The 23,656-nt window shown below is 34.2% G+C and overlaps 1 protein-coding gene across 4 annotated transcripts in view; it reads right to left on the bottom strand.

Moving 5' to 3' along the window:
* The window catches only part of Zfr (zinc finger RNA binding protein), a 76,949-nt gene that overhangs the window by 39,964 nt on the left and 13,329 nt on the right, over nucleotides 1-23,656 (bottom strand). For 2 of the 4 annotated variants that reach the window (XM_046422317.2, XM_058572088.1), the window contains exons 3-8: nucleotides 17,786-17,809; nucleotides 16,219-16,501; nucleotides 14,021-14,165; nucleotides 11,719-11,937; nucleotides 3,947-4,194; nucleotides 823-1,014 (exon numbers count right to left, since the gene is read on the bottom strand). In XM_046422317.2, coding sequence (XP_046278273.1) covers nucleotides 823-1,014; nucleotides 3,947-4,194; nucleotides 11,719-11,937; nucleotides 14,021-14,165; nucleotides 16,219-16,501; nucleotides 17,786-17,809 — 1,111 coding nt within the window. The remainder of the gene's footprint in view (nucleotides 1-822; nucleotides 1,015-3,946; nucleotides 4,195-11,718; nucleotides 11,938-14,020; nucleotides 14,166-16,218; nucleotides 16,502-17,785; nucleotides 17,810-23,656) is intronic. The other 2 variants (XM_046422319.1, XM_046422318.2) reach the window with 1 other exon arrangement.

Genomic DNA, 23,656 nt, shown 5'->3' with positions numbered 1-23,656 from the left:
AAGCCCCCACTGGTTCTTTTCCTCTACTGATCTCCCTCTGATTTTTAGGCGATCCAAACCCCACCTTTGTTTTCCTTTTTCCTCTCTAGCTTCCACATATGAAAGAAAAAGAACCCTCCAAGTTTGACTTATTTCACTTAACAAATGGATGGTCTCTAGTTCCATCCTTTTTCCTGTAAATCTCATAATTTCATTTTTCTTTATGGCTATATAAAACTCCATTGTGTATATGCACATTTTCTTTCTTTATTTATTCATCCACTGATGGATACCTAGGCTGGTTCCATAATTTGGCTATTGTGAACTGTGCTGCTATAAACAGGTATGCAAGTATCACTGTAACAGGTATCACTGTAATACTTTAATTTTTCAGGATAAATAACAAGTAGTAGTACAGCTGGGTCATGTGGTGGCTCCATGCATAGTTTTTGAAGAGCCATATTTTTTAAGTGAAATGCTTTTATATACAAAACTCATTATTTTCAAGGTACTTTGTGAAGCAGGTATGTATACATATTCCATCTATTACCAGGTGAGGAAATAGGGAAAGATGAAACAACTTGGTCACATGCAAGCCAATCTATAATTAAAAAAGACCAAGTAGAAAGTGATTATATCATTTCAAACACTTATTTCAAGTGGTTTAATTCAATTTAAAGAAAGGAATCTAGTCTTTCCCTTTAAAGAATTATATATGTTAGCACATAAGCAAGGCTTAGAACACAATGTTTTCAAAATTTGAAGTCATCTTTACTAAAATCCCCATTGAAAAGGTAAAAGAAAACAAAGACATAAGGCTGTGTGCCAAAAAAATCCACCTACTTTCTGATGCTTAGCACCACGAATGTGGGCAGCATATGCATCTGCTCCTGTACAAGACACATCGCAGAGCTCACAACGTAGCTGATTCTGAGTCCCACGAGTAGAGTTGTTGCTGCTGCTGGTATTTTGTGAGGCTTTCAATGCAGCTTCTTTTTTTTTATGTTTCTGTCCTTCTAAGTGTTCTTTATAAGTCTGTTTTAAACAAAAAGGGCAAATTTTGCTTCACTGATATTCTTTCTACAGAATTTCATATTACTTAATTCTCAAATTTCTACTACTTACTTAAAAAATGAAAATTTAAAAAGCAGCTGAATAAGAATGTGAGCACGAGCATGAAGAATTCACTATATATGTGATACATCTGTGAGTCTCTGCACGCTCTTTATTGAGATTACTTTTTTGTGCGTGGTGGTGAAGGGGCTGAATTAGAAACTTGTGTGTGCTAAGCAGGCCCTTCATCAATGAGGTACACCTCCCTCCAAGAATACATTTATCCAACACTTTGAGCTGCAAAACACTTTCATACACAGTCATAACATAAGCAACTTCTTCCAGTTTCAAGAATTCATATCTTTTATTGCTTATGTATAATGTTGAACAGAGAATGCTCAGGGAGAATGGTCATTCAACAAAGGAATTAATTACAGAATTAAGATGAGGGAAGAAAAATGTACCTTATACCAGTACCAAAAGCTACTGCATGGGGCTGGGGTTGTGGCTCAGTGGAAGACCGTTTGCCTGGCATGTGTGAGGCACTGGGTTTGATCCTCAGCACCACATAAAAATAAAATAAAGGCATTGTGCTTACCTACAACTAAAAAAAATTTATTAAAATTTAAAAAAAAAAAAAAGCTACTGCATGGTAATAAGAGTCTTGACAAATAGGCATGTTTATTTATAAAACTGACTTTTCTAACTCAGAATGTATTCTGAAACATTACCTGTATTATAATCCATGTCACCTGAACAAAAGCTTATTTAAAATAGGTACCTAAGAGTCAAAAATGTATATATTTGTAAGGAAAACCATTATTATGGTAAAATTACCAATAAACCATGCAGATATTTTGCACATGATTAAGGAAGGCAGGTAATTAAAATAAAAGAACAATAAGAATTGCTAGGCAATTTTGTTTTCTGTGTGGCCAAATGGTTCTTCTTTCATGTTTTATTATTAAAATTATTTTTAAGACTCACAAATGATAAGCATCAAATTTTATGTTCATCATGGGATTTCAGAGCTGGGTGAAATTTTAAGGACCAGTTGTTTGATTCTCCTGTCATTATCTCAGTGGCCTCAAGTAGTTCCATGTAATAGTTTATTAATTACTTAAGACAAATCCTTGTTATGGAAAGAAAAGCTCAAAGAAGTCTGTCTCTAACATGGTTAGCTGTAGAACCAAGATTAAACCTTGGCCCTGAATTCACCTTAACTCTCCCTTTCTTGGCCCATACCTAGAGTCTAATTCAAATCTCAGTGATATTTTTCTTTAAGATTCATTAACACTTTAAGGCTCAGTCTCTGACTTGCAGAAATACCCTTGGCCCATTCTTGTGTAGCCATCTAACTCTCCTCTCTCCCCCTGTAATCAACGGTCAACTTCATGTCTTCATTCCAAATAGTGCTGTTAAACTATCACCATAGTACCATGTTTCATGTTTTTCATATGGGCACCCACATAGTCAATAAATCTCCTATTTCTGTGCTTGCTACTTGTATCATAAAAATCACTTTGCCCCCACCAACCATGTGGCCATAATGCCACCCTTTCCTATCATACCCAAAACAGTGGAGGAAAAAATAAAACAAAAAACCCACATGGTTTTATAAATCTAGCCACATATATTAAAATTGGTTTCAGTAACTCAGAGATCATCAGTACTAGTAACTGAAAACACTCCTCAAATTTGTAATTAAACATAGAAGTAATCTAGTAAATAAAAAAGAAATGTACACTGGATGGGCAGAGGGATAGCTGGCTATAATTTAAGAAACTACCAGAAAGTCAAATTGATTTTTTCTTTTAAATTAATCTTTTTTTTTTTTTAATCTACCAAGCTACAAGACTGGGAGAGGCGTTGAATTTAAAACTGGAGCCAAACAAAACCAGAAAATGGAGGTCTTACATACTTCATTAATTGTTCTTTTTGAAAAAGACATGTGCTTATGTGCTTATATCTTCCTTATTCCCAACATTCCTACAGTCCTTATATGAAAATTTATAGAAATAAATAATATTCTACAAAGCATGTATAAGTCAGTCTCAGAAAAGTTATAAATTTGAAAACTTTGAAATTGAATTTAGCTTTTAATTAATAAGCAAAGCAGCCATCCTGAAAAAAGTTCAATTTCCCTATTTTTCATTTATACTCATAATCATTTTTATAGCTCCCCCCCCAACAATACTTTCAAATTGCAATACAAACAGCTTCTAAAAAATGATTGTCAGACATGGTTGTACATGCCTGTAACCCCAGTAACTTGGGACATTGAAGCAGGAGGATCAAAAGTTCAAAGCCAGCCTTAGAAACTTAGTGAGGCCCTAAGAACCTTAGCAAGACCCTGTTTCAAAATAAAGAGGACTGAGGATGTGGATCAGTGGTTAAGTGTTCCTGGGTTCAATCCCCAAGACCAGCCCCCACCCCTACTCCCAACCCCCCATCAAAAAAAGACTATTTGAGAAATACAGTCTTCTTTTACTGCCAGTGAGAGACTGGTTACAAAATTCCAAGGCTGTGCATCCGTAGGTAGAATGGCACAGTCCTATTTATTTCCTCCTGTATACATCAAATCATCTCTAGACTACATTTATAATACCTAATACAACATAAATAGCTGTTGTACTGTATTGTTTAGGGAAAAATAACAAGGGAAAAAATTCTGTACATGTTCAGTATAGATGTGTTTTGCCGCACATATTTCTGTTACATGGTTAGCTGAGACCATGGATGTGCTAACCCGCAGATGTGAAGGACCAACTATATGTATGTATTAGCTAAAAAGCTAACAGGAAAAAAAATATGTAAACCTTTTTTTTGTGTAGGCACAAGAGTCAGAAAATCAGCATACTTAACTACCAAAAATAACTACTGAGATTCATGATAAAACATACAACACAAGTACCTGTGGTCCAGCACAGCTGATCTTACAAACATCACAATAGTGAATCTGGGGTGGTTTGGGAGGCTGTTTTGGTTTCAGTTGTTTATTTTGGAATGGTGCTTTTTTAGTAAAGGTGGTCCCTGTCCAGGCAGCTGTTGCAGCTGCAGCAGCTGCTGCTGCTGCTGCTTGCTTCTGTTGCTGCTGCTGCTGTTGGTAGTAGGAAGATGCAGCTGAATACACTGCTGCTTCATAACCTGAATAAGACGTACCTTACAAATAAAATCAAACAAAAATTATGTTACATAATTATAAAACAAGTTAAATATTATTTATAAATTTAAAGTCAATAAATCCCGCCAATACAGGTAGATTTACATGTGAATATTTACAATAATGTATAGCCAGAAACTTTTTATCTTCCATCTACATGTCACTCAAGCAGTGACTCAACACATGCCAGGTGTTACAGAGGTATAAAGTATAAGATTTGGTCTGTCTTGAAAAAGCTTATAATTCAAATAATTCAAATGGAGGGATGTAATAGTGTTTGACAAACTTATACAGTCATAGAACCTATTAATATTTCCCAAACAAAAATCCTCTGAACAAAATTTGGGAAGCATTGGATCTGAGGTGGAATCTTAAGTACGATACTAGACAGGAAAAAAATCACCCGCCCCCCAAAAATCATGAAAATAAGAATTGATTTGCTTAGAGTGTAAGAGGATAAAAGAGATTAAAAGAAGAGAAAAATACACAAAGATGATATCAAGATCATAACCTCCAAGAATGACTGATGGGTTGCACAAGTGATAAAACCAAAGATAGGAGCTATTATGCACATTATGCAAGTTACTGACATACTACATAAACATTTATGTTATACGGTTTACAGATTTTGGAATTTATAAAGCTGTAAAATTTGACAAAATTGCTGGATTTATATATAAGACTATCTGAACACTGGAAAATGTAACCGTCATAAACCCAAATCTCCAGAAATTTGGTATACTCCCTCTTCAATGTATTTCAGTTAGGCCTTTATTCCCTTAAGTGAGACTAGTCAGGCAAAGAGTGAGTGAGGCTCAGGAGAGAGATTCCTAGTGGTCAAGATGGCAAAGAACACTACTCAAGAGAACTCAACTCTTTGGTCCCTTGAATGCAGGCTCCTCTACTAAAAGGTCTTAAAACCCACTGATTCCAATATATATATATATACACACACTGGGAAGAATGCATAGCTAGAAGAATAAGAGAAAAAATGTATAGGAAATCAGAATCATAAGTAACTGGAAATGGACATATCCAGGAAAGAAAGAAGTCAAGCAATTTTTGAGAAAAGCATTCCCAAATGTCTGTTAGTTTGTTAAAGTACACAAATGCTTATGAAGTTTTAAGATAGAATGTTGAAATAGACAAGTGATACCTAACATCAAGTAGGAAAAAGTAAGCAGACATATCAGTGAAAAGCACAAAATCAGATAGAACAGAAAATAATTAATATGACTAGTTAAGAGAAAAATTCTATAGTTCCAACAATTTTTTTTTTGTGTGGTAGAGGGGTGGTGAAACTGCGGATTGAACCCAGGGCCTCACCCACATCAGGTAATCAATAGACTCTTTTTGTTGTTGTTGTTGTTGACAGACCTTTATTTTATTTATATGTGGTGCTGTGAATTGAACCCACTGCCTCACACATGCCAGGCAAGTGTGTTACCACTGAGCCACAGCCCAGATTCTTTATAGGCCATCCTATCACTGTCTTCTGTTACTTACGAATGTGATTAAAAAGATCATAATTAGGGCTGGGACTGTGGCTCAGTGGCAGAGCACTTGCCCAGTGAGGCAATGGGTTCAATTCTCAGCACCACATATAAATAAATGAATAAAATAAAGGTTCATGAACATCTAGAAAATATTTTTTTAAAGGATCATAATTTAACTTACAGCTAAAGGCTTTCAAATTTATAAGCAAAAACAGATACAGTTTAAATTTCTCTATAAAGAAACACAATAAATTTGTTAAATTAAAAACAACAAAGCTAGATGGAAAGAGTAGCATGCACCTGTAGTCCCAGCTATTTATGAGTCTGAGGTACTAGGATCAATCAAGCCCCGGTGAGATCCTGTCTCAAAAAATCATAAATTAAGAGCCAGGAGTTATGGTGTATGACTATAATGCCAGCAGCTTGGGAGGCTAAGGCAAGAGGATCACAAGTTCAAAGCCAGCCTCAGCAAAAGCAAGGCGCTAAGCAATTCAGTGAGACCTTTTCTCTAAATAAAATACAAAATAGGGCTGGGGATGTGGCTTGGTGGTTGAATGCCCGAGTTCAATCCCCGGTACCAAAAAAATAAATTAAAAATTAAATCATAAATTAAGAACAAAACTATTTCTAGACTATCACTTATTAGTATCATGATTAGGATCATGAAATCCCCCCCTTTTTTTTTGGGGGGGGGGGAGATCCTGGGGGTCAAACCCAAGGCCTTGCACACACTCTATCACTGTTGTATACCCCTAGCCTCTATGAAGTCTTCATAATAGACATCTTCCAAATGATTTCAGTCCTGTATAGAAAATGTAAAAATGCCATTTAAATATAACTTCATGAATTGTTATGAAGAAAACAAAGAGAAAAACGGCAACAGAGGCCAACAGTACTGAATGACCAGGTCTTCTAATTCTTTTAATTTGAGAGTTCACAATATGAGGAGCAATGTGTCAGACACAGCACAGATAAGTACCACTGTCTGTACTTAACAGATGAGAAAACTTAAGACTGAGAAAGTATGAGTTCCTTTAACAGTGACTTATTTAACCATAAAATCACCAGGTTAAGCCTAACATTGAGTCATCTCCACTTGCACACAGGTAGTTCAAAACTAATAAGAGGAAAGTCTAATTATAATTTATTACTCAGTTTACAAAAACAGAATAAACACTGAAAGGTGAGTAAAATTTTCTGGAATTCTGCTAAAGAACAACTTAAATTCTCCTGTTAACTACTAGCAAACAAATGTATATTTCTAATAAAAGTACTGTGGGAAAACATAAGCCTATCAATAAATTGAGTAAAAGCTTGACTTTTTTATTTTTTTGGTACTGAACACTGAACCTGGGGCACTTTACCACTGAGCTACATCACCAGCCCTTTTTATTTCTTGCCTCATACTCCCAAGGAAGGATTACAGATAAGCTCCACTGCGCCCAGCTAAAAGCTCCATTTTAAAAACTAAAATAGTTTCACTTTAAGCAACATTATTAGAACTGAAATATTCCTAAGTGTACAATATCAGAAACAAAAACATATAATTTCAATCAACCCTTCATGTTTCAAGTAACTACTTGGTAGCAATATTCTACAACACCTTATTTTTTTTTCAGTTTTTGACAGACCTTTATGTGGTGCTGAGAATAAAACCCAGTGGCTCACACATGCCAGGCAATTGTGCTACAGCTGAGCCATAGCCCCATTCCCTAGAATTCCTTTTTATTTATTTATTTTAGTTGTTAATGGACCTTTATTTTACTTAGTTATATGTGGTGCTGAGAATAGAACCCAGTGCCTTACACATGCTAGGCAAGCACTCTACCACTTAACTACACCCCCAATCCCCCTAGAACTCCTTATTTTGAGATAAAAATAACCTAAGTTTTAATTGTCAAAGCCCACAAGTAAAAGAATTCAGAAGCCCTAAGAATGCTCTCTGGTAGGTAATTTCATAGTGTATATCACATATTCTAAAAAAGTAGATCCTCTTTGACAAAATGGTTCCATGTAGAAATTTATCTTAAGATAAGGACTAATCTATCTAGTTATGTCAGTAAACATTTAATACATTAATATCAGACTTGTTGAGAAAGAAATCAAGAATGCAAGCCTACCTGCAATAAGCACAAAAACCAAAAATCCAGAAATACATTTAACTAAGAAAGTAAATGATCTCTACAACAAAAATTACAAACTGATGAAAGAAACCGAAGAGGGAACACATGCAAGCAAATAAGGACTCCATGTTCATGAACTGGAAGAACTAATATTGTTAGAATGTCCATACTACCCAAAGTGATCTATAAATTCAACATGATTCCCATCAAACACTATTAACTTTCTTCATGGAAATTCAAAACATTCCTAAAACGTACTTGGAACCAAAAAGGTCCTTACTAGCTAAAGCTCTCCTGAGCAACCAAACAAAAACAACACAATACAAAAGACCAAAAACAAACTGTTAACAAAAAACAAAACAATAAAAACAACAACAACAAAAACCCAACCCAAACAGGAGAAAGTATGTGCAAATTATTCATTAAGGGATTAATTTTAAAAACATAAGAAACAATTCAACAGGAAAAAAAAAAAAACACAAATAAACTGATTTTAAAATGGAGTTGGGAGTGTAACAGTGGTAGTATATATGCTTGCTGGCCAGTCACAGTTCAGTTGCCAGCACCTGAGGCTGGAGGGATGACTTTAACAGATATTTCCCAAAAGAAGATACCCAAATAGCCAACAAGTACGACGAAATGCTCAATATTATTAATTATCAGGGAAACCTCAGTCAAAACTAGAATGAGATAGTATCTCATCCAGTTAGAATAGCTACTAAAAAATGTTGGCTGGGATGTGAACAGAGAAGAACTAGAATAGCCATTATGGAAAATGAGAGATTCTTCAAAACACTAGAAATAAAACCACCATATCATCTAGCAATATTTCACTATATATTCAAAGGGATGAACATTTCTATGATGAAGCGGCATTTTACTTGCTTGTTATTGCAATGCTATTCATAACAATAAAGATAAGAAATTAACATGGGTGTCCAGAAAAAACAGACAAAAATGTGGTATATATAAACAAAATATTATTAAGCCATAAAAAAGGATGAAAATTTGTCATTTGCAGCAATATGGATACAACAGGAGGACATTATGTTTAGTGAAGTAAGTCAGGCACAGAAGGACACATGCTATATGTTCTCATTCATATGTGGAAGCTAAAATTTGATCTCAAAGAAACACAAAATAGAATAGTGGTTACCACTATTACCAGGGAAGGGTATGATGAAGGGTGGATAGTGAGAGGACAGTTAATGGGTATGGCAGGGTACAGTCCAACAGGAGAAATACTTTCTAGTATTTTATACTGCACAGTGGGAAAAACTATGGTTGACAACCGTTAACTGAACATTTCAAAATAGCTAGTAGGGATTTATAATGTTCCCAATATAGAGAAGTGATGTTTGAGATTGTTATGGATATATCCATTACCCTAATCTGATCATTATGCAATATAAATAAATGCATATTAAAATGTCACACTGTGCTTAATAGTCTTTTATATATTTTAATATAATTATGTCAATTAAAATTAAATGCCCCCAAATACATATTTCAAAATATAGTACATCCATACAATAAAATACCATGCAGCCTAATACCTAATACCACAGGCATTTATAAGAAACCATTTCAGGAAATGGGAAGCTCAAAATGTATCTGTAATAACTTACAGTGCCAAAAAAAAAAAAAGAGAAGAGCTCAAAGACTAATGTAGTCATGTCAAAAAGACTCAGGAGCTGATTTGAGTCAAATACTGTTAGCCAAATTTGGGACATTTGAGCCTTGAAGATAGCAACAAGAGTAATGGATCATAATACACTGAATAACAAAGAAAAAGTCCACAGAAACCAAAAAAAGTAGAAGGAGGGGGCTCTTTTATAGAGAAGAATGCCCAATAACATTAAAAAAAAAAATTGCAATTAACTGAGAGAACTATAGAAACTGAGATTTTTCCCCAAAGGATCCAACATCATACGGTAGCTGGGCAACAGGCCCAGATGAACAACCTGTCTCTAAATGAAAAATAAAAAGAGTTGGGAATGTGGCTCAGTGGGTTCAATCCCTGCTATTAAAAAAAAAAAAAAAAAAGTAGGGGGCAGGTGGGTGTGCTGTTCTAGATTAAAGGAAACCAACACGGTATGACAATCAAATACAATCTATGATCGTAGACTGGACCCTGCATTTAAAAAAGCACAAACAAATATATCAAATGTATATAAAGCTCAGTCGTTAAAAAAAAAAAAAAAAAATTGTGGACAACGGGAAATTTTATATATTTGCTAGTATCCATGTTTAATTTCTTTAAATAATACTGGTATTACAGGTATGTGAAAAAAATGACCTTATTCTTAGAAGGAAATACTTTCCAAAGATGTAAGGGCAAAATACCACATTGTCTGCAACTTAAAAATATATTACTAAACCATATGAAAATAGATTTTAAGGAAAAGGAAAGATAAAGTAGATGTGAAAAACCATTAATAATTGCTGAATCTAGGTTAATAGTATGCAGGTATTCCTTATACTATTTTTCCAACTTTTCTACACAATTCAAAATTTCCAAAATAAAAAGTTGGATAAAAGCATCAATCAAAGAAATGCTACATCTCTATACTTAGTAAAGTAAAAGGACATTCACTGTGAGAATAAAGGAGTTCACGAAATAGCATGTTTAAGACAAATTCATTTTTATGAAGAATTATATTGATATATGCATACTGCCAAATACATAAGGAATATAGTAGACACACATGCACTAAAATGTGAATGACAATTGATGTCTAGATATAAAATGCTTAGTGGTTTAACTTTTCTTAAAAAAAAAAAAAAAGTCAACAGTTTCTAATTTTAATAATCACCTATAAACTGGGTAAGGTAAAAATCAAGCTACCTGAAAGAGTTGTTGTAGTTACATAAAACAATGTCTTTATTCTTAGGAAATACTTTTTGAAGAATCCAGGGTAACGTATTAGGTTGGAACTTATCTAAGAGGAATATAATGAGTAGAAAGGGATGCTCTTGTACTTCCTATTTTCTTGAAGCTAATGTGGACATTAAAAAAAAAAGTGCCCAATCATTTCATTGCAGTAATTTTGGTTATAATTATAACTAATTACCCAGATAGATACACAAAAATCTGCACCTGGGAAGTCTTGTATAATAATATACAAATAATATAATAAATAGTTTCTTGTGATCTTAACAAAGGACTTCCTTCTTAAATAGGGAATATCCTGGACTATGTTTCTTAATAGATTACATTAGTACTAATTAGCCCATGTCACCTTAAAGCCTCCATTGAACGAGATAGGGTATTAAGGAATAAATAAAATGCAAAACAATAAGAAACAATGCAGTAATATAAAACCAAGAGTTTACAAACAATGTGGGATTTCAATTACTGCAACACCATGAAATACCTCAACTAGAAATTAGCAAGAGTCATGGACACAGCAAGGTTTTAACGATCATATTTCTTTAGGGAAAATTTATGATTATTGAAGAAAAATAGAGCTATTCTGTACTTTAAATATAGATGTGTTACATAACCATCTTATAGTTTATCCCTTTAGTGCTATCCTTGAGTTTTCAAACTCATTTGAAAAAGTCAGAAAGGAAGTGATCCTATAGAAGACTGGGTATTTGTTCTTTTAATTGCAATACTAAGTCAAAGACTCATCACTGACTTTCAAATTCCCAAAGAGTACTTTATATTCTGCTAAAATAGTTCACTTAAAACAAAACAAAAAAAGAAACCCCACCCCCCCACACACCTCACGAACCGCAAACTACTTAGAGTATGGTCTTTTGTCATAATATGCACATACATTTATATTAGTGCCTATCAATTCAGTTCTTGCTATCAGGAATAAGATAATTCCACAGAATATCAAGAGTTTCCCTTTGTAATTTGTTTAGTCATTTAAACACAGTTTATCAGTCTTACCAGAATAAGTAACTGCTGTGGTACTGTAAGTAGCACTCTGAGTATAGGATGGCACCACAGTAGCTGCAGCTGCTACTGGCTGTACGGTGGAGGACACAGGATAAATGGAGAAAGTAGTGGTAGCTGGACTTGGTGTAGCTGGCTTTATGGCTGTCACTTGTCGAGTTTGCTGGGCTTGAGTATACTGAGTTGCACCTTGGCTATACCCTGCTTTGGGAGCTAAAGTAAAAAACACATTAGAAGATGAGAAGAGTGAGTCAGCTTAGCTTCTATAACAATATTCTTAAACACCAACAAAAACAGGTGCTAGCAATTTCTTCTTGGTAAAATTCTTATTACCAATATGAATGAAATATATAAATAATTTACTACCTTTCCCCAAATACTTTCTACACATTTCCAAAATGATACTTTGGCAAACTTTACAACTGGAATAGTAATAGTACTTACAACTGGTAGATAAAAAGTTTTTAGATAAGCAGTATATGTGTATTTGGGCTAGTCAGTACACTAGAGAATCAAACTTATGTTTGGAACATAATTGAGAGTGCCTTCAAATATACATTTCAATTTACATTAAAAATTTCAAGGCTTAATTCTATGGAACATGTTCACATACCATTCATCACATTTAAGTGATTTGACCCTAGTGAACATCAATATAACTCTTAACTCCCAAGGTACTACTGGCTTAATTCTTCAAATGTCAATAGCTTTAGTACAGCAATTCAAATGACTACCACTCATGTCTCTGCTAAACTTTCTCCTGCCTTCAACCATATTCAAAACAAATATACACTTTGAAAGAATCTTATGAGCCTTATTATCAATCACTAAATTAGTAATTAATCACTTAATAATGATCACTAAAGAATACAAAGGTTATTTCTGAGAAAGCCAAATCTCAGAAGACCATAATCATTCTGTAACATTTATCTGTTACCTATGAAATGTGATCCACACAGATGAAGATAACATTTTAACAGAGAAAAAACTAATATTTAAGACCTAAATGACTTTAAAAGTCATACAATATCAGAACTTAAGATGAAACGAAGATCTTCTGACTCTTAGGTAATTCAATGCTCTTAAATATGTATAAGCCTAGCTTGGTAATTAATTAACTAGGAAGTTCATTATAGACAATTACATGCCAAAATCAACAGAGAAGGCAGCAAGTAAAACAATAGCAGTCATTACAATTCAAAATATTTTAATACTACTTTGAAGAGACTCATAAAATAGTAAAATCAGAAAGGACACCCTACAGAAATCTGGGCCAGAGATGGATTAAAAAAACAAAACAAAAACCTCACCCATACTAAAAGTAAAAGGCAGAGCTGGAAGCCAATTTTACTTTCTAGTAATCCAGAGCTCTACTCACATTCTCAGGTCCTTCAAAAATAATTAAAGGAGCTACCAACTTTTCAGACTTCAAAAAGCTTAGTTTTAAAAGTTCTTAATTGAATTTATGAGAAGTTCATTTCTTAAAGTAAAAAATATGCAGGCTTCTTTACATACAAAACACTTCCTGATTTGCAACATCACATATACCGTACTTAACATTATCAGTGGCTGATAACAGAACTAACAGTCATTAAAATGAGAGATGTTTATATATGGATACTCTACCAGTGTAACTCTGCATCATGTACAAATACATACTCTATTGTCATGTATTATCTAAAAAGAATAAACTTTTTAAAAAGAAAAAAAAAAGATAAGAAATTACCAAATATGGAGCCCATTAATGAAGTGTCCGTTGGTTACAAAGGCAATCAGCAATGTAAGTGTTCTAGGCATTTCTGATAAAGGTAAGAATGTGGTCGGAATTATTACCACAGCTGCTTCTATATAGTTTATTTCAGCAGGGAGGGAACTATCTGCTAAAGACCACAAATGGAATACATTTCCAGGAGAAAAGGACATGATTATGAACTGCTTCCATTAACTTCTCTATGACTCAAAGGATTTCTAGTAGTTAAAAAGAAGGACATAGCTAGAATCTGCTACTCAATAAATACATAAAACTACTGATTTTAGGTGGACTCATTTGTGTGCTACTAAGCTTTGTGATTACTCATTAAAAATATTCTCAATCAGGGCTACGGTTATGGATCAGTAGTAGAGGACTTGCCTAGCATGCAAAAGATACTGGGTTCGATCCTCAGCACCACACACACACACACACACACACAAATAAATAAATAAATAAATAAATAAATAAATGTATTTAAGAAAATATCCTGAATCATATATTTTGATGGTTAAAAATGAAATTGTGTAAGTTAATACAACCCACCTGTCTGATAGTAGGTTTCAGCAACAGAAGGTTGAGGCTGGGCAGCAGCAGCTACAGCAGCAGCAGTTGCTGTTGGCTGTTGGTAGTACTGCTTACTATCATAAGCTACAGCAGGAGCTGTGGATCTTACATATGAGTATGAGTCCTAAAGAAAATGAAAGGAAATCTTGCTAAAATTGGCAAGCAAAAAATCCTTACTATATAGAAATACAAAAAAGAAAAACAACATAAATATCAGACCTAGACATAAAGGAATCAACTCAATATAAAGAAATTAATTTTGAACTATATCAAGATCAAAAACACTTCTAGCAGCATGTTTAACTTCTAAAATCAGAACCATCATTGAAATATTTAAAAATAACATTTATTCAAATAAAATTTAATTTCATTTAAAAATTCACAGCACAACTCAGGAGACTGATACAAGAGAATTATCAAGTTCAAAACCAGCCTCAGCAACTTGGCAATGTCCTAAGCAACTTAGTGAGACCCTGTTGCAAAATAAATTTAAAATGGGACTGGGGAGATGACTCAGTGGTTAAGTGCACCTGGGTTCAATCCCCGATACCAAAAATAAACAAAAAAGACTTATGGAAATTTTGCCTTAAAGATGGATCCTACAACATTAGAAAAAATGACCCATGAAGCTAACGGTGTAGCTCTGTGGTAGAGAGCACGCCTCACATATTTGAGGCGCTGGGCTTGATTTCCAGAACAACAAAATAAAACAAACAAAACCAACCAAACTATTTGTGTTATTAAGCTTTGTGATTACTCTAGTTTTCTCTTCCATTTTTTTTTTTTCTTTCTTTCTGAAAGATCAAGGCGAGCTGAGTGAATTCTGGCACTGTCTAAAGTAAGGAGGGGTGGAAAGGCTGAAGAAGTAGTCATGGCCCAGAAAATGATGGATTTCAAAGACCCTATTAGAAACAACAAAGTTAGGCTGGGGCTGTGGCTCAGCAGTAGAGCGCTTGCCTAGCATGTGTGAGGCACTGGGTTTGATTCTCAGCACTGCATATAGTAAATAAAGGTCCACCAACTAAAAAAATAAAATCAATAGCAAATACTAGTAATGTTGATTTCATTTTTTTCCACAAATAAGAGAAATCTGGGGCAAGTCCAGTAGGATCAAAGTTTAAAACCAAACAAACAGCCAGGCACAGTGGCACATTCACGCTTGTAATGCCAGCAGCTTGGGTTCAAAGCCAGCCTCAGCAATTCAGCGAGGCCCTAAGCAACTTAGCAAGATTCTGTCTCTAAATGAAAAAAAGAACTCAGTGGTTGAGCACCTCTGGGTTCAATCCCTGGCACGAAAATAAACAAACAAATAAATAAACCCAAACAAAACAAAAAGAAACTGGGTTAAAGAAATCAGAACTAAATTTAATTAAGCTAATGGTAATCAAGTAATGTCTTCAAACAAAATATTATATAAAGGCGATTTAGAACTTCAAAAAGAATGAACAAGTACCTAGATGAGTAAGAGCATGAACAATTTTTGTTATTTACTAAAAAAGAAAATCTTGACAACATAAATGTACAGGCCACGGGATTTCCATCTTTGGTAAGTGCCTAGAAGAAAATATGTAATATATTTGTCCAATATAGCTTAGGCCCATGAGTAAAAAAAAAAAACTTTTTTGAGTTGTAGATGAACAGAATGCCTTTGCTTATTTTATGTGGTACTGAGAATCAAACCCAATGCCTCACACATGCTAGGCAAGCACTCTGCTCTGCCACTGAGCTATAGCCCCAGTCCCCATCATTCTTAAAAGAGCGAGCCACACCTATGCTTCAGATGGATAAATAACATTCTAGTACAATCAAGAACATCTGTCCTATGCCTTCTTTTTTTTTTAATCAAAAACTTGGGTACAAAATATTTAACCTAGAATTCATGTGTAACTTTTAAAAAGCTAAAGCAAAAAAAAAAAAAAAAAAGTGTGTGTGTGTATATACATTTACACACACACACACATATAATAAACAGGGTAAGGGAGAATTACTAAAATTCATTTCAAGAAAATTTAATGCTTATTGTCCCCCAAAATATCTAGAAAATCCATTCACTTTTCTCGTTACCTATATATTTTGGAAGACTCAAGTTTGAGAAGTACTGACTTGGGCATTATATTACATACTGAGAGCCCACTAAACTTTCACATTAAGGTGATTGAAACTAGTAGTTTTCTTACCTGATAGTTCTGTGTAGTAGCTGGAGGTGGTGGTGGCGGTGCTTCTTGTTGCCTCTGGGTGTAACCATAGTCAGTTGCTGTGTGTGCAGTAGGGTAGCCTCCATAAGCAGCAGCTGTTGCGGCAGCTGCAACAGCTACTGGTGCGGGCCTGGCAACTGCAACTGTGGCGGCTGCTGGTGCATAGGCAGCAGTAACTGTGTGAGCAGCTACTGGAGCCTGATGGACAGTGTAGCTAGCAACTGTAGTTGGATGAGAATAGGCTACACCGGAAGCTGGCTGCTGGCTATATTGTGAAGTAGAAGAATAAATATAACAAAATTTAATTTTAAAACCAAGGAGTAAGTCAACTTAAAGTTATTCATCAACTTAAATTAAAATCACATTTGCAAGTAATTTAGTCACAGACTACAAAAGGCCAAGTATTTGAACTCAATAAACCTCCTACTTAACACCATATTTGTTTCTGTTCTTTAATTTCTATTCCTGAATCCCAATACATTATATATTCACACATATTATGTTTTGGATCATGGATCATATTGCAAAGCAAGAACAGCAAACTGGGATAGGATCATTAGGAAGAAAAAGAAAACTGACCAAATTAGGAATTTAAAGAATTATTTGTTGTATGTGAAGTTCTTTATTGTATTCTAGTTTTTATAATCTGAACAAAAAAATCTTGGCGCTCTACCACTGATCTCTACCCTCAGTCCTGTAGATACTTTTGATGAACAAACTTCAGAGGCAGTAATGTTGATATGTGCTACTAGCATTTAACTTGGTGGGCAGAAGAGGCCAGGGATTCTGTTAAGACATCTTAAGATGCACCCCCAAAACAAATACCTAAATTATGTCAACAGTCCTCTGGCTGAGTAATTATGTCTTAGGGTAGAAAACTTCCACTGGAATACGAACTTAGATAAACATTCCATCTTAGAGGCAGCATTTCATTATATTAATTTTTCTTAAAAATGTTATAGAAGGAGATCCAAATCAGATGATTTGCAATCATTACCTCAAAAGAGGCAAAAATATTTTCCTTAACAGTAATCAAATAATTTCCCACCGTTATTTTAACTTTTAAATCGAGACCCTATGTCACTTAAAACCGAAGGCCTATAGATTTGTTGCTTAACATTCTCAAGATTCCACTTGCCAAAGCTGAATAATTAAGGTAGAAATACCTTCTAAAGAAATGAGGGCCCCAATGGCTATTAAGTGGGCAAAGTTAAGCTGACCACAAGTTTTAATGAGCTGACAGTTAAGAATAGCTAAGTGGGTAGTGGGGACCCAGAAATAAGATGAAGCTGCACTAATAGAGTATCTGAATTCATGGGCTATAGTACAGGGTATTCTGCATGGGTGTCCATGGTACCATACAGTTTAGAATAAAAATTTGGGAGCATTATATTTAACTGTATTATGGAAAACACTGAAAACCAGGATGTGTTAAAGGGGAATCAAGATAAATCTTACAGATATGGGTTTTAATTCATGTAAAACAGAAGGACCTGAGGAAATTCAGTCTAGAAAAGGTAATAGCTGCCTTCTAAAAGAAGACACTTACTCCATGTTGCTCCAGAAAACAGAACTAGAACCAACAGATGGAAGTTACAGGGTGGCAGATTTCAGTCCAATATGAAAAAGAAAACAAAAAACAAAACAAACAAACAAACAAAACTTAGAATAGGGTCCAAAGAACAGAATCCAAAGAAATGCCAATAGTTTCTATTTGGATGAGATTTCCATATTTTGATATAAAACTAACCAACATTTTCTACATAAATGCCAAGTTATAAGACAGGAAAAGGGAATTTTATATTTTAATAGTGGGAAGTGTTTGGGACTTGACATTTTCTGTGGGCAATTCTACATTCTTAAGAAAAACTGTCAAATCACATCATCAAAATTCCCAGACCTGAGAAAAAGAATTATAGTTAAATATAAATACACTAGGTCTGTGAAACCTACATTAATCATTTACTAATAGGGTAATATTTCACACATTGGATAGAAAGGACTTTGGTTATTTAAAAATTCAAATAGTCTTGGATTCTTATACAGTTGTCCCTCAGTATCTATGTGAGATTGGTTCTATGACTTCCCATGGATGACAAAAACCAAAGATACTCAAAAGTCCTTATATAAACTGCTCTAATATTTGCATACAACCTATATTCATTCTCTTGTAAACTGTAGATCATCTCCAGATTAACTGTAACACTTAATATTACATAAATATTTGTTATGTTGTATTTCTTAGGAAATAAAGAACTTCACCATGTTTAATATAGATGTTATTTTCTTTTGAATTTTTCCATTCACAAAGTAGAACACACAGGTATAGATGGCTAACTATACTGTTTCCATTCATCCCACCATTTCTTATTCAGTATTTGTCCACATTTCTTGGTCCCCAAAGTTTATCCTATATGACAAAAAGCAAGTGGGAATATAGTGGAATGTCAAGTCAGCTAGGCAGGCAAGTGATTTATATTCCCTCTGATTATAATTCTAAAAGTACATGTGACACAGGAATATGACTATGCTCTGATTCATTCCTTCTGCCCCAGTATAAAAAGTATTCTCCATCACTTTTCCAAGTGTCTCAGTTTGAACAATAAATTAATGTCACCCTTCCTAGGAAGCTTACAGAAAACATGCCAGTTCAATTAGCAATTACTGTACATATATATATCGATATATATATCGATATCTATCTATCTATCAATCAATCAATCAATCATAGGCTGCCTAATCCAACTCTGCCCTGTAGAGCCAGATACGTACTCATCTGAACTGGAATGATAATCTCTACCAAAAGCATTAGGAAGAATGATAATGCAGTTTTAATTCCTAGTGTACCAAGCACTAGGGCAGCTGAATGCTGTTCAGAATAAGGTTAGAGAACCCAGAGGGTGTGTTATTTTAAATCCATCTGAGAAATTCTTTTAATTACAAACATTTTTAGAAAAATTACCTTTAACATGATATAGATGATCAGATTCAACTAATTAATTGCATTGATTCAACTAACTATCTAGTGGATAAGTAAATTTACTAAAAAAAAAATTCAGACCAAGGACTGGGGGATGTAGCTCAGTGGTAGAGCACTTTTCTACATGAGGGAGGCCCTGGTTCATCCCTAACACTGGGGATTGAGGGTGCATTATAAAGAGAAGAAAATTCAGGTCAAATCAAGTTCAAAGTAGTTTATGCAAACTTTATCATAGATAAGAGACAGTAAAAATCAAGGTTTTTACCTAATTAATGAAGCATTAAAATAAAAGCTGTTAAATTTTCTCACTACACGAAACATAAAATGTACCTGTCTTTAAATTATTTCTTGAGTAAACCAGGACATGAAGTAAACAAAAAATCCAAGTATTGGGTCATAAAAATATTTGTGAAATATGAAACTTCTGTTTACTAAGCATCCTGTACAGCAGAAACTCCTATTTGGATAATAATCTCCCTCTGAAGAAAGTCTAATCATCTTGTCTGTTTTAAACTGGAAAAGCTAATTAATCAACCAGGAAACAAACACAAGAATAACGAATAACGTGTAAGAAAGGTAAAGGAATATTTCAAGAGTCAGACATAAAGAATAGTTACTTCTCTTGGTAAAAAAGAAAATAACAGAAAAGACAGTATTTAGGGAATTATTAAGGAGTAATAATTTTCTTGGATTTGCCTTGGAAGTTAATGACCAGATTCCTACCCGCTTGTCAAAAAGTGAGCTAGAGGCCTAAGATAGAACTTCCAGGCAGCCTACTGCTTTTTCTTTAAATAAATTAATTAATTAACTACCAAAATCACCAGACATTTAAAGAAAGCCTATTTTAACTACAAAACCTCGTGGGAAATAAATCTCTCAAGGTAACAGATGAGAATTTTCAAAAACTAATTTGTATCTATAAAACAAGAACTTAGCATTACTTAGAACATGAAGTTGAGCAATACAGTCAAGTTAAAGATATGAAAAATATAAAAGAAAAAGGATACATTTACAAGGTCTAATATCCAAGTAGAAGGAATTATAGAGAGAAAAAGAAAAAAAAAGTAGATGAAAGAAATTCCCTAAACAACTGAGTGAGACCCTGTCTCAAAATAAAATATGAAAGAGCTAGGGATATGGCTTAGTGGTTAAGTGCCCCTGGGTTCAATTCCTGGTATCAAAGGGGAAAAAAAGAAAGAAATTTAAAAAATTCCCCACTTCTGCAGAAAAACACATTTTCAAATTCAATGGTGGGCCTACACAATGCAAGCAAAACAGAATAAAAGAACCAAACTTGGAGACATAGTATTTTTTAACAACATTGCAACACCAAAAAACATCCTTCAATTTGCCAAAGGACAGGAAAAAAAGAAAAAAAAAACCTAGCCACCTACAGTGAAATGAAAATTAACTTCTTATAGATACACTAGTGGCTAGTAGACAGTAGGGAAACGTCTGTTCCAAACTCAAGGAAAAATTATTATTAATGTAGACTCCTTTACTCAGTCCAACTATCCAGCATAATGATATTTTTAGACATGCAGGGAGTGAAATTTACCTCCTGTAAGCCTTTTCTTAGGAAGCTCCACGAAGATACACTCCAGGCTAAACAAAAAGCATACCAAGAAATCATGGGGTCATGCCATCAGTGGAGAAAGATGAAAGCATAGGTCAGCAGCTACACTGCAGGCCCAGTCATCTATGGTTTAAAAACTGGAATCAGGAGAACAGAAATCTCGGAGAAAAGGATATCCAGAAGACAGAGGATTGTACACAGTAGATAAGAGACAAGGAGGCTAGAAATCTCAAAATATAATCAAGACAGTGACAGCAGGTTAAAAAAAAAAAAAGCAATGAAAGACTTCAGGAAATATGAAAACTACTCAGGAAAGGCATGATCCCAGTAGAAGAGTTCACAATTGGGCAATTAGTACAGTATGTAAAAGGAAAAATTCATTTGAACTTCAGCCTTCAAAGATTTTGTTAAGTGGTACAAGATTGTAAAAATGAACATACTGGGAAATGTAATCACAGAATGAATGGTATCTGGATCCTCAGTGAACACTATTTACACATTCATAATGGAAGAGTTTTTGCTTTAAAGTTTTGGCACCAACCTAAATTACAGAAGATAAACTGATTGCAGAATATAATATAAATGTTATCATAAGTAAAACTATAACATGAGATGAGGTGAATAGAAGAAAATCACAAGCATTTAAAATTCTTAGAGGGCTGGGGATGTGGCTCAAGCGGTAGTGCGCTCGCCTGGCATGCGTGCGGCCTGGGTTCGATCCTCAGCACCACATACAAACAAAGATGTTGTGTCCACCGAAAACTAAAAAATAAATATTAAAGAATTTTAAAAAATAAAATAAAATTCTTAGAGAATACTGAACTACTGTTGAATCTTTGATGGGCTAGAAATGGAATGTATAATCTGAAGAAATAGAAAGAGTCTACCGCTGAATTCCATGTTCATAGCAGCACAGTTCACAATAGCAAGACTGTGGAACCAACCTAGATGCCCTTCAATAGACGAATGGATAAAAAAAATGTGGCATTTATACACAATGGAGTATTACTCTGCATTAAAAAATGACAAAATCATAGAATTTACAGGGAAATGGATGGCATTAGAGCAGATTATGCTAAGTGAAGCTAGCCAATCCCTAAAAAACAAATGCCAAATGTCTTCTTTGATATAAGGAAAGTAACTAAGAACAGAGTAGGGACGAAGAACAGGAGAAGAAGATTAACATTTAACAGGGATGAGAGGTGGGAGGGAAAGGGAGAGAGAAGGTAAATTGCACGGTAATGGAAGGAGACCCTCAGGGTTATACAGTGGAGGGGGTAGAGAGAGAGGAGGGGAGGGGAGGGGAGAGGTGGGGAGGGGGGAGGGTGGATGATGGGAAAGGCAGCGGAGCACAACAGACACTAGTATGGCAATTTGTAAATCAATGAATGTGTAACTGATGTGAATCTGCAATCTGTGTATGGGGTGAAGGTGGGAGTTCATAACCCACTAGAATCAAAGTGTGGAATATGATATGTCAAGAAATTTGTAATGTTTTGAACAACCCACAATAAAAAATTAAAAAAAAAAAAAAAAAAAAAAAAAGAAAAATGAGAAGAGAAGATAAGCACTAAATTTTAAACAATGATTACAGGAAATACAAAGATAACTGCATTCCGCTGATAAATTAAGAAATAACAAAAGAGGCACATTATTTAGTGATATGGAGATTAACACCAAAAGAAAACTAGACTTCATTAAGGACAAAGGTCTCTGGGAAGGGTAAATTTTTAGTTTCTACACAACAGTGGCTCTCAAAATGTGATCCACGGATTCCTAAGACCTTTACAAAATGGTTCATGAGGTTCTTCCCTTTTTTATTAAACATGAGACCAGACTGCCTTCATATATTTTAATCCAAACAATTTACTGCAACAGGCAAAATGCAGAAATAGATTTAAGAATCCAATAGCTTTGACTGAGAATTAAAAATTTTTTAAAAAATGTAAAACAAGTCTTTCTGATCTATTTTTCGGAATTTCATTATTTTTCATAAAGATATTTTTGGTTGGCATGTTATTTCTCTTATTTTGAATATTGTAATTTCTAATGTAGTAAACATCAACATAGCCCAAAAAAAACAAAAGCCCTTTGGGATCCTCAATAATTGCAAGGGTCTGAGGGAATCCTAATACCAAAAAGAACTATTTTTATGACACAATCCATTAACTTTGAGTTTGTAATGATTATTCAGCATTCATTTTCCTGCTATTTATTACCCTTTAAACCAAAAAGATTCTTTTTATTATGCAACAGAAAAAAGAAATTGCCTAGTTTATTAATAACAACTACTTACAGTGAAGTATGGCTTATAATCAATGGGAACCTAACAGAAAATTACTTAACCTAAACTCAAGAATCATATAACAAGTAGGACCGAAGCCTGAAGAGTATGGCCCCAGTGTATGTACTCTTAGCTACCATGTCGACTCTATAAACTTGTGTTCTTAAATAGTCTACAACATGGAGACAAATTCAACATTTAACAAAAATCAATTAATGTAATTAATACACAGAAACAGAGTGAAAGCCAAAATCCATGCAATCATATCAAATGACGTAGAAAATGCATGTATTATAAAAAGCACTCAACAAACTAGAAACTGAAGAAATGACTTCAACATAATATTTATGAAAAGCCTACTACTAACATCATAATTAATAGAGTAAGACTCAAAGCATTTTCTTGAAGATCAAGAAAAAGACTTCTATTTAACATGGAACTGGAAATCACAGCCAGAGCAATTATGTAGGAAAAGGAAAGAAAATGTGTCCAAATAAGAAAGAAAATAAAACTATCTTTGTTCACAAATGACATGAAATTGCATGTAGAAACCCCACAATATACCACAAAAATAAACAAT

The sequence above is a fragment of the Marmota monax genome, unplaced genomic scaffold, assembly GCF_021218885.2.
Source record: "Marmota monax isolate L192 unplaced genomic scaffold, Marmota_monax_Labrador192_F-V1.1 WCK01_AAM20220418_F8-fsc00077, whole genome shotgun sequence".
Classification (NCBI taxonomy): domain Eukaryota; kingdom Metazoa; phylum Chordata; class Mammalia; order Rodentia; family Sciuridae; genus Marmota; species Marmota monax.
Note: the sequence above shows the minus strand (reverse complement) of the source record. Positions and strands in the feature narration are given on the sequence as shown.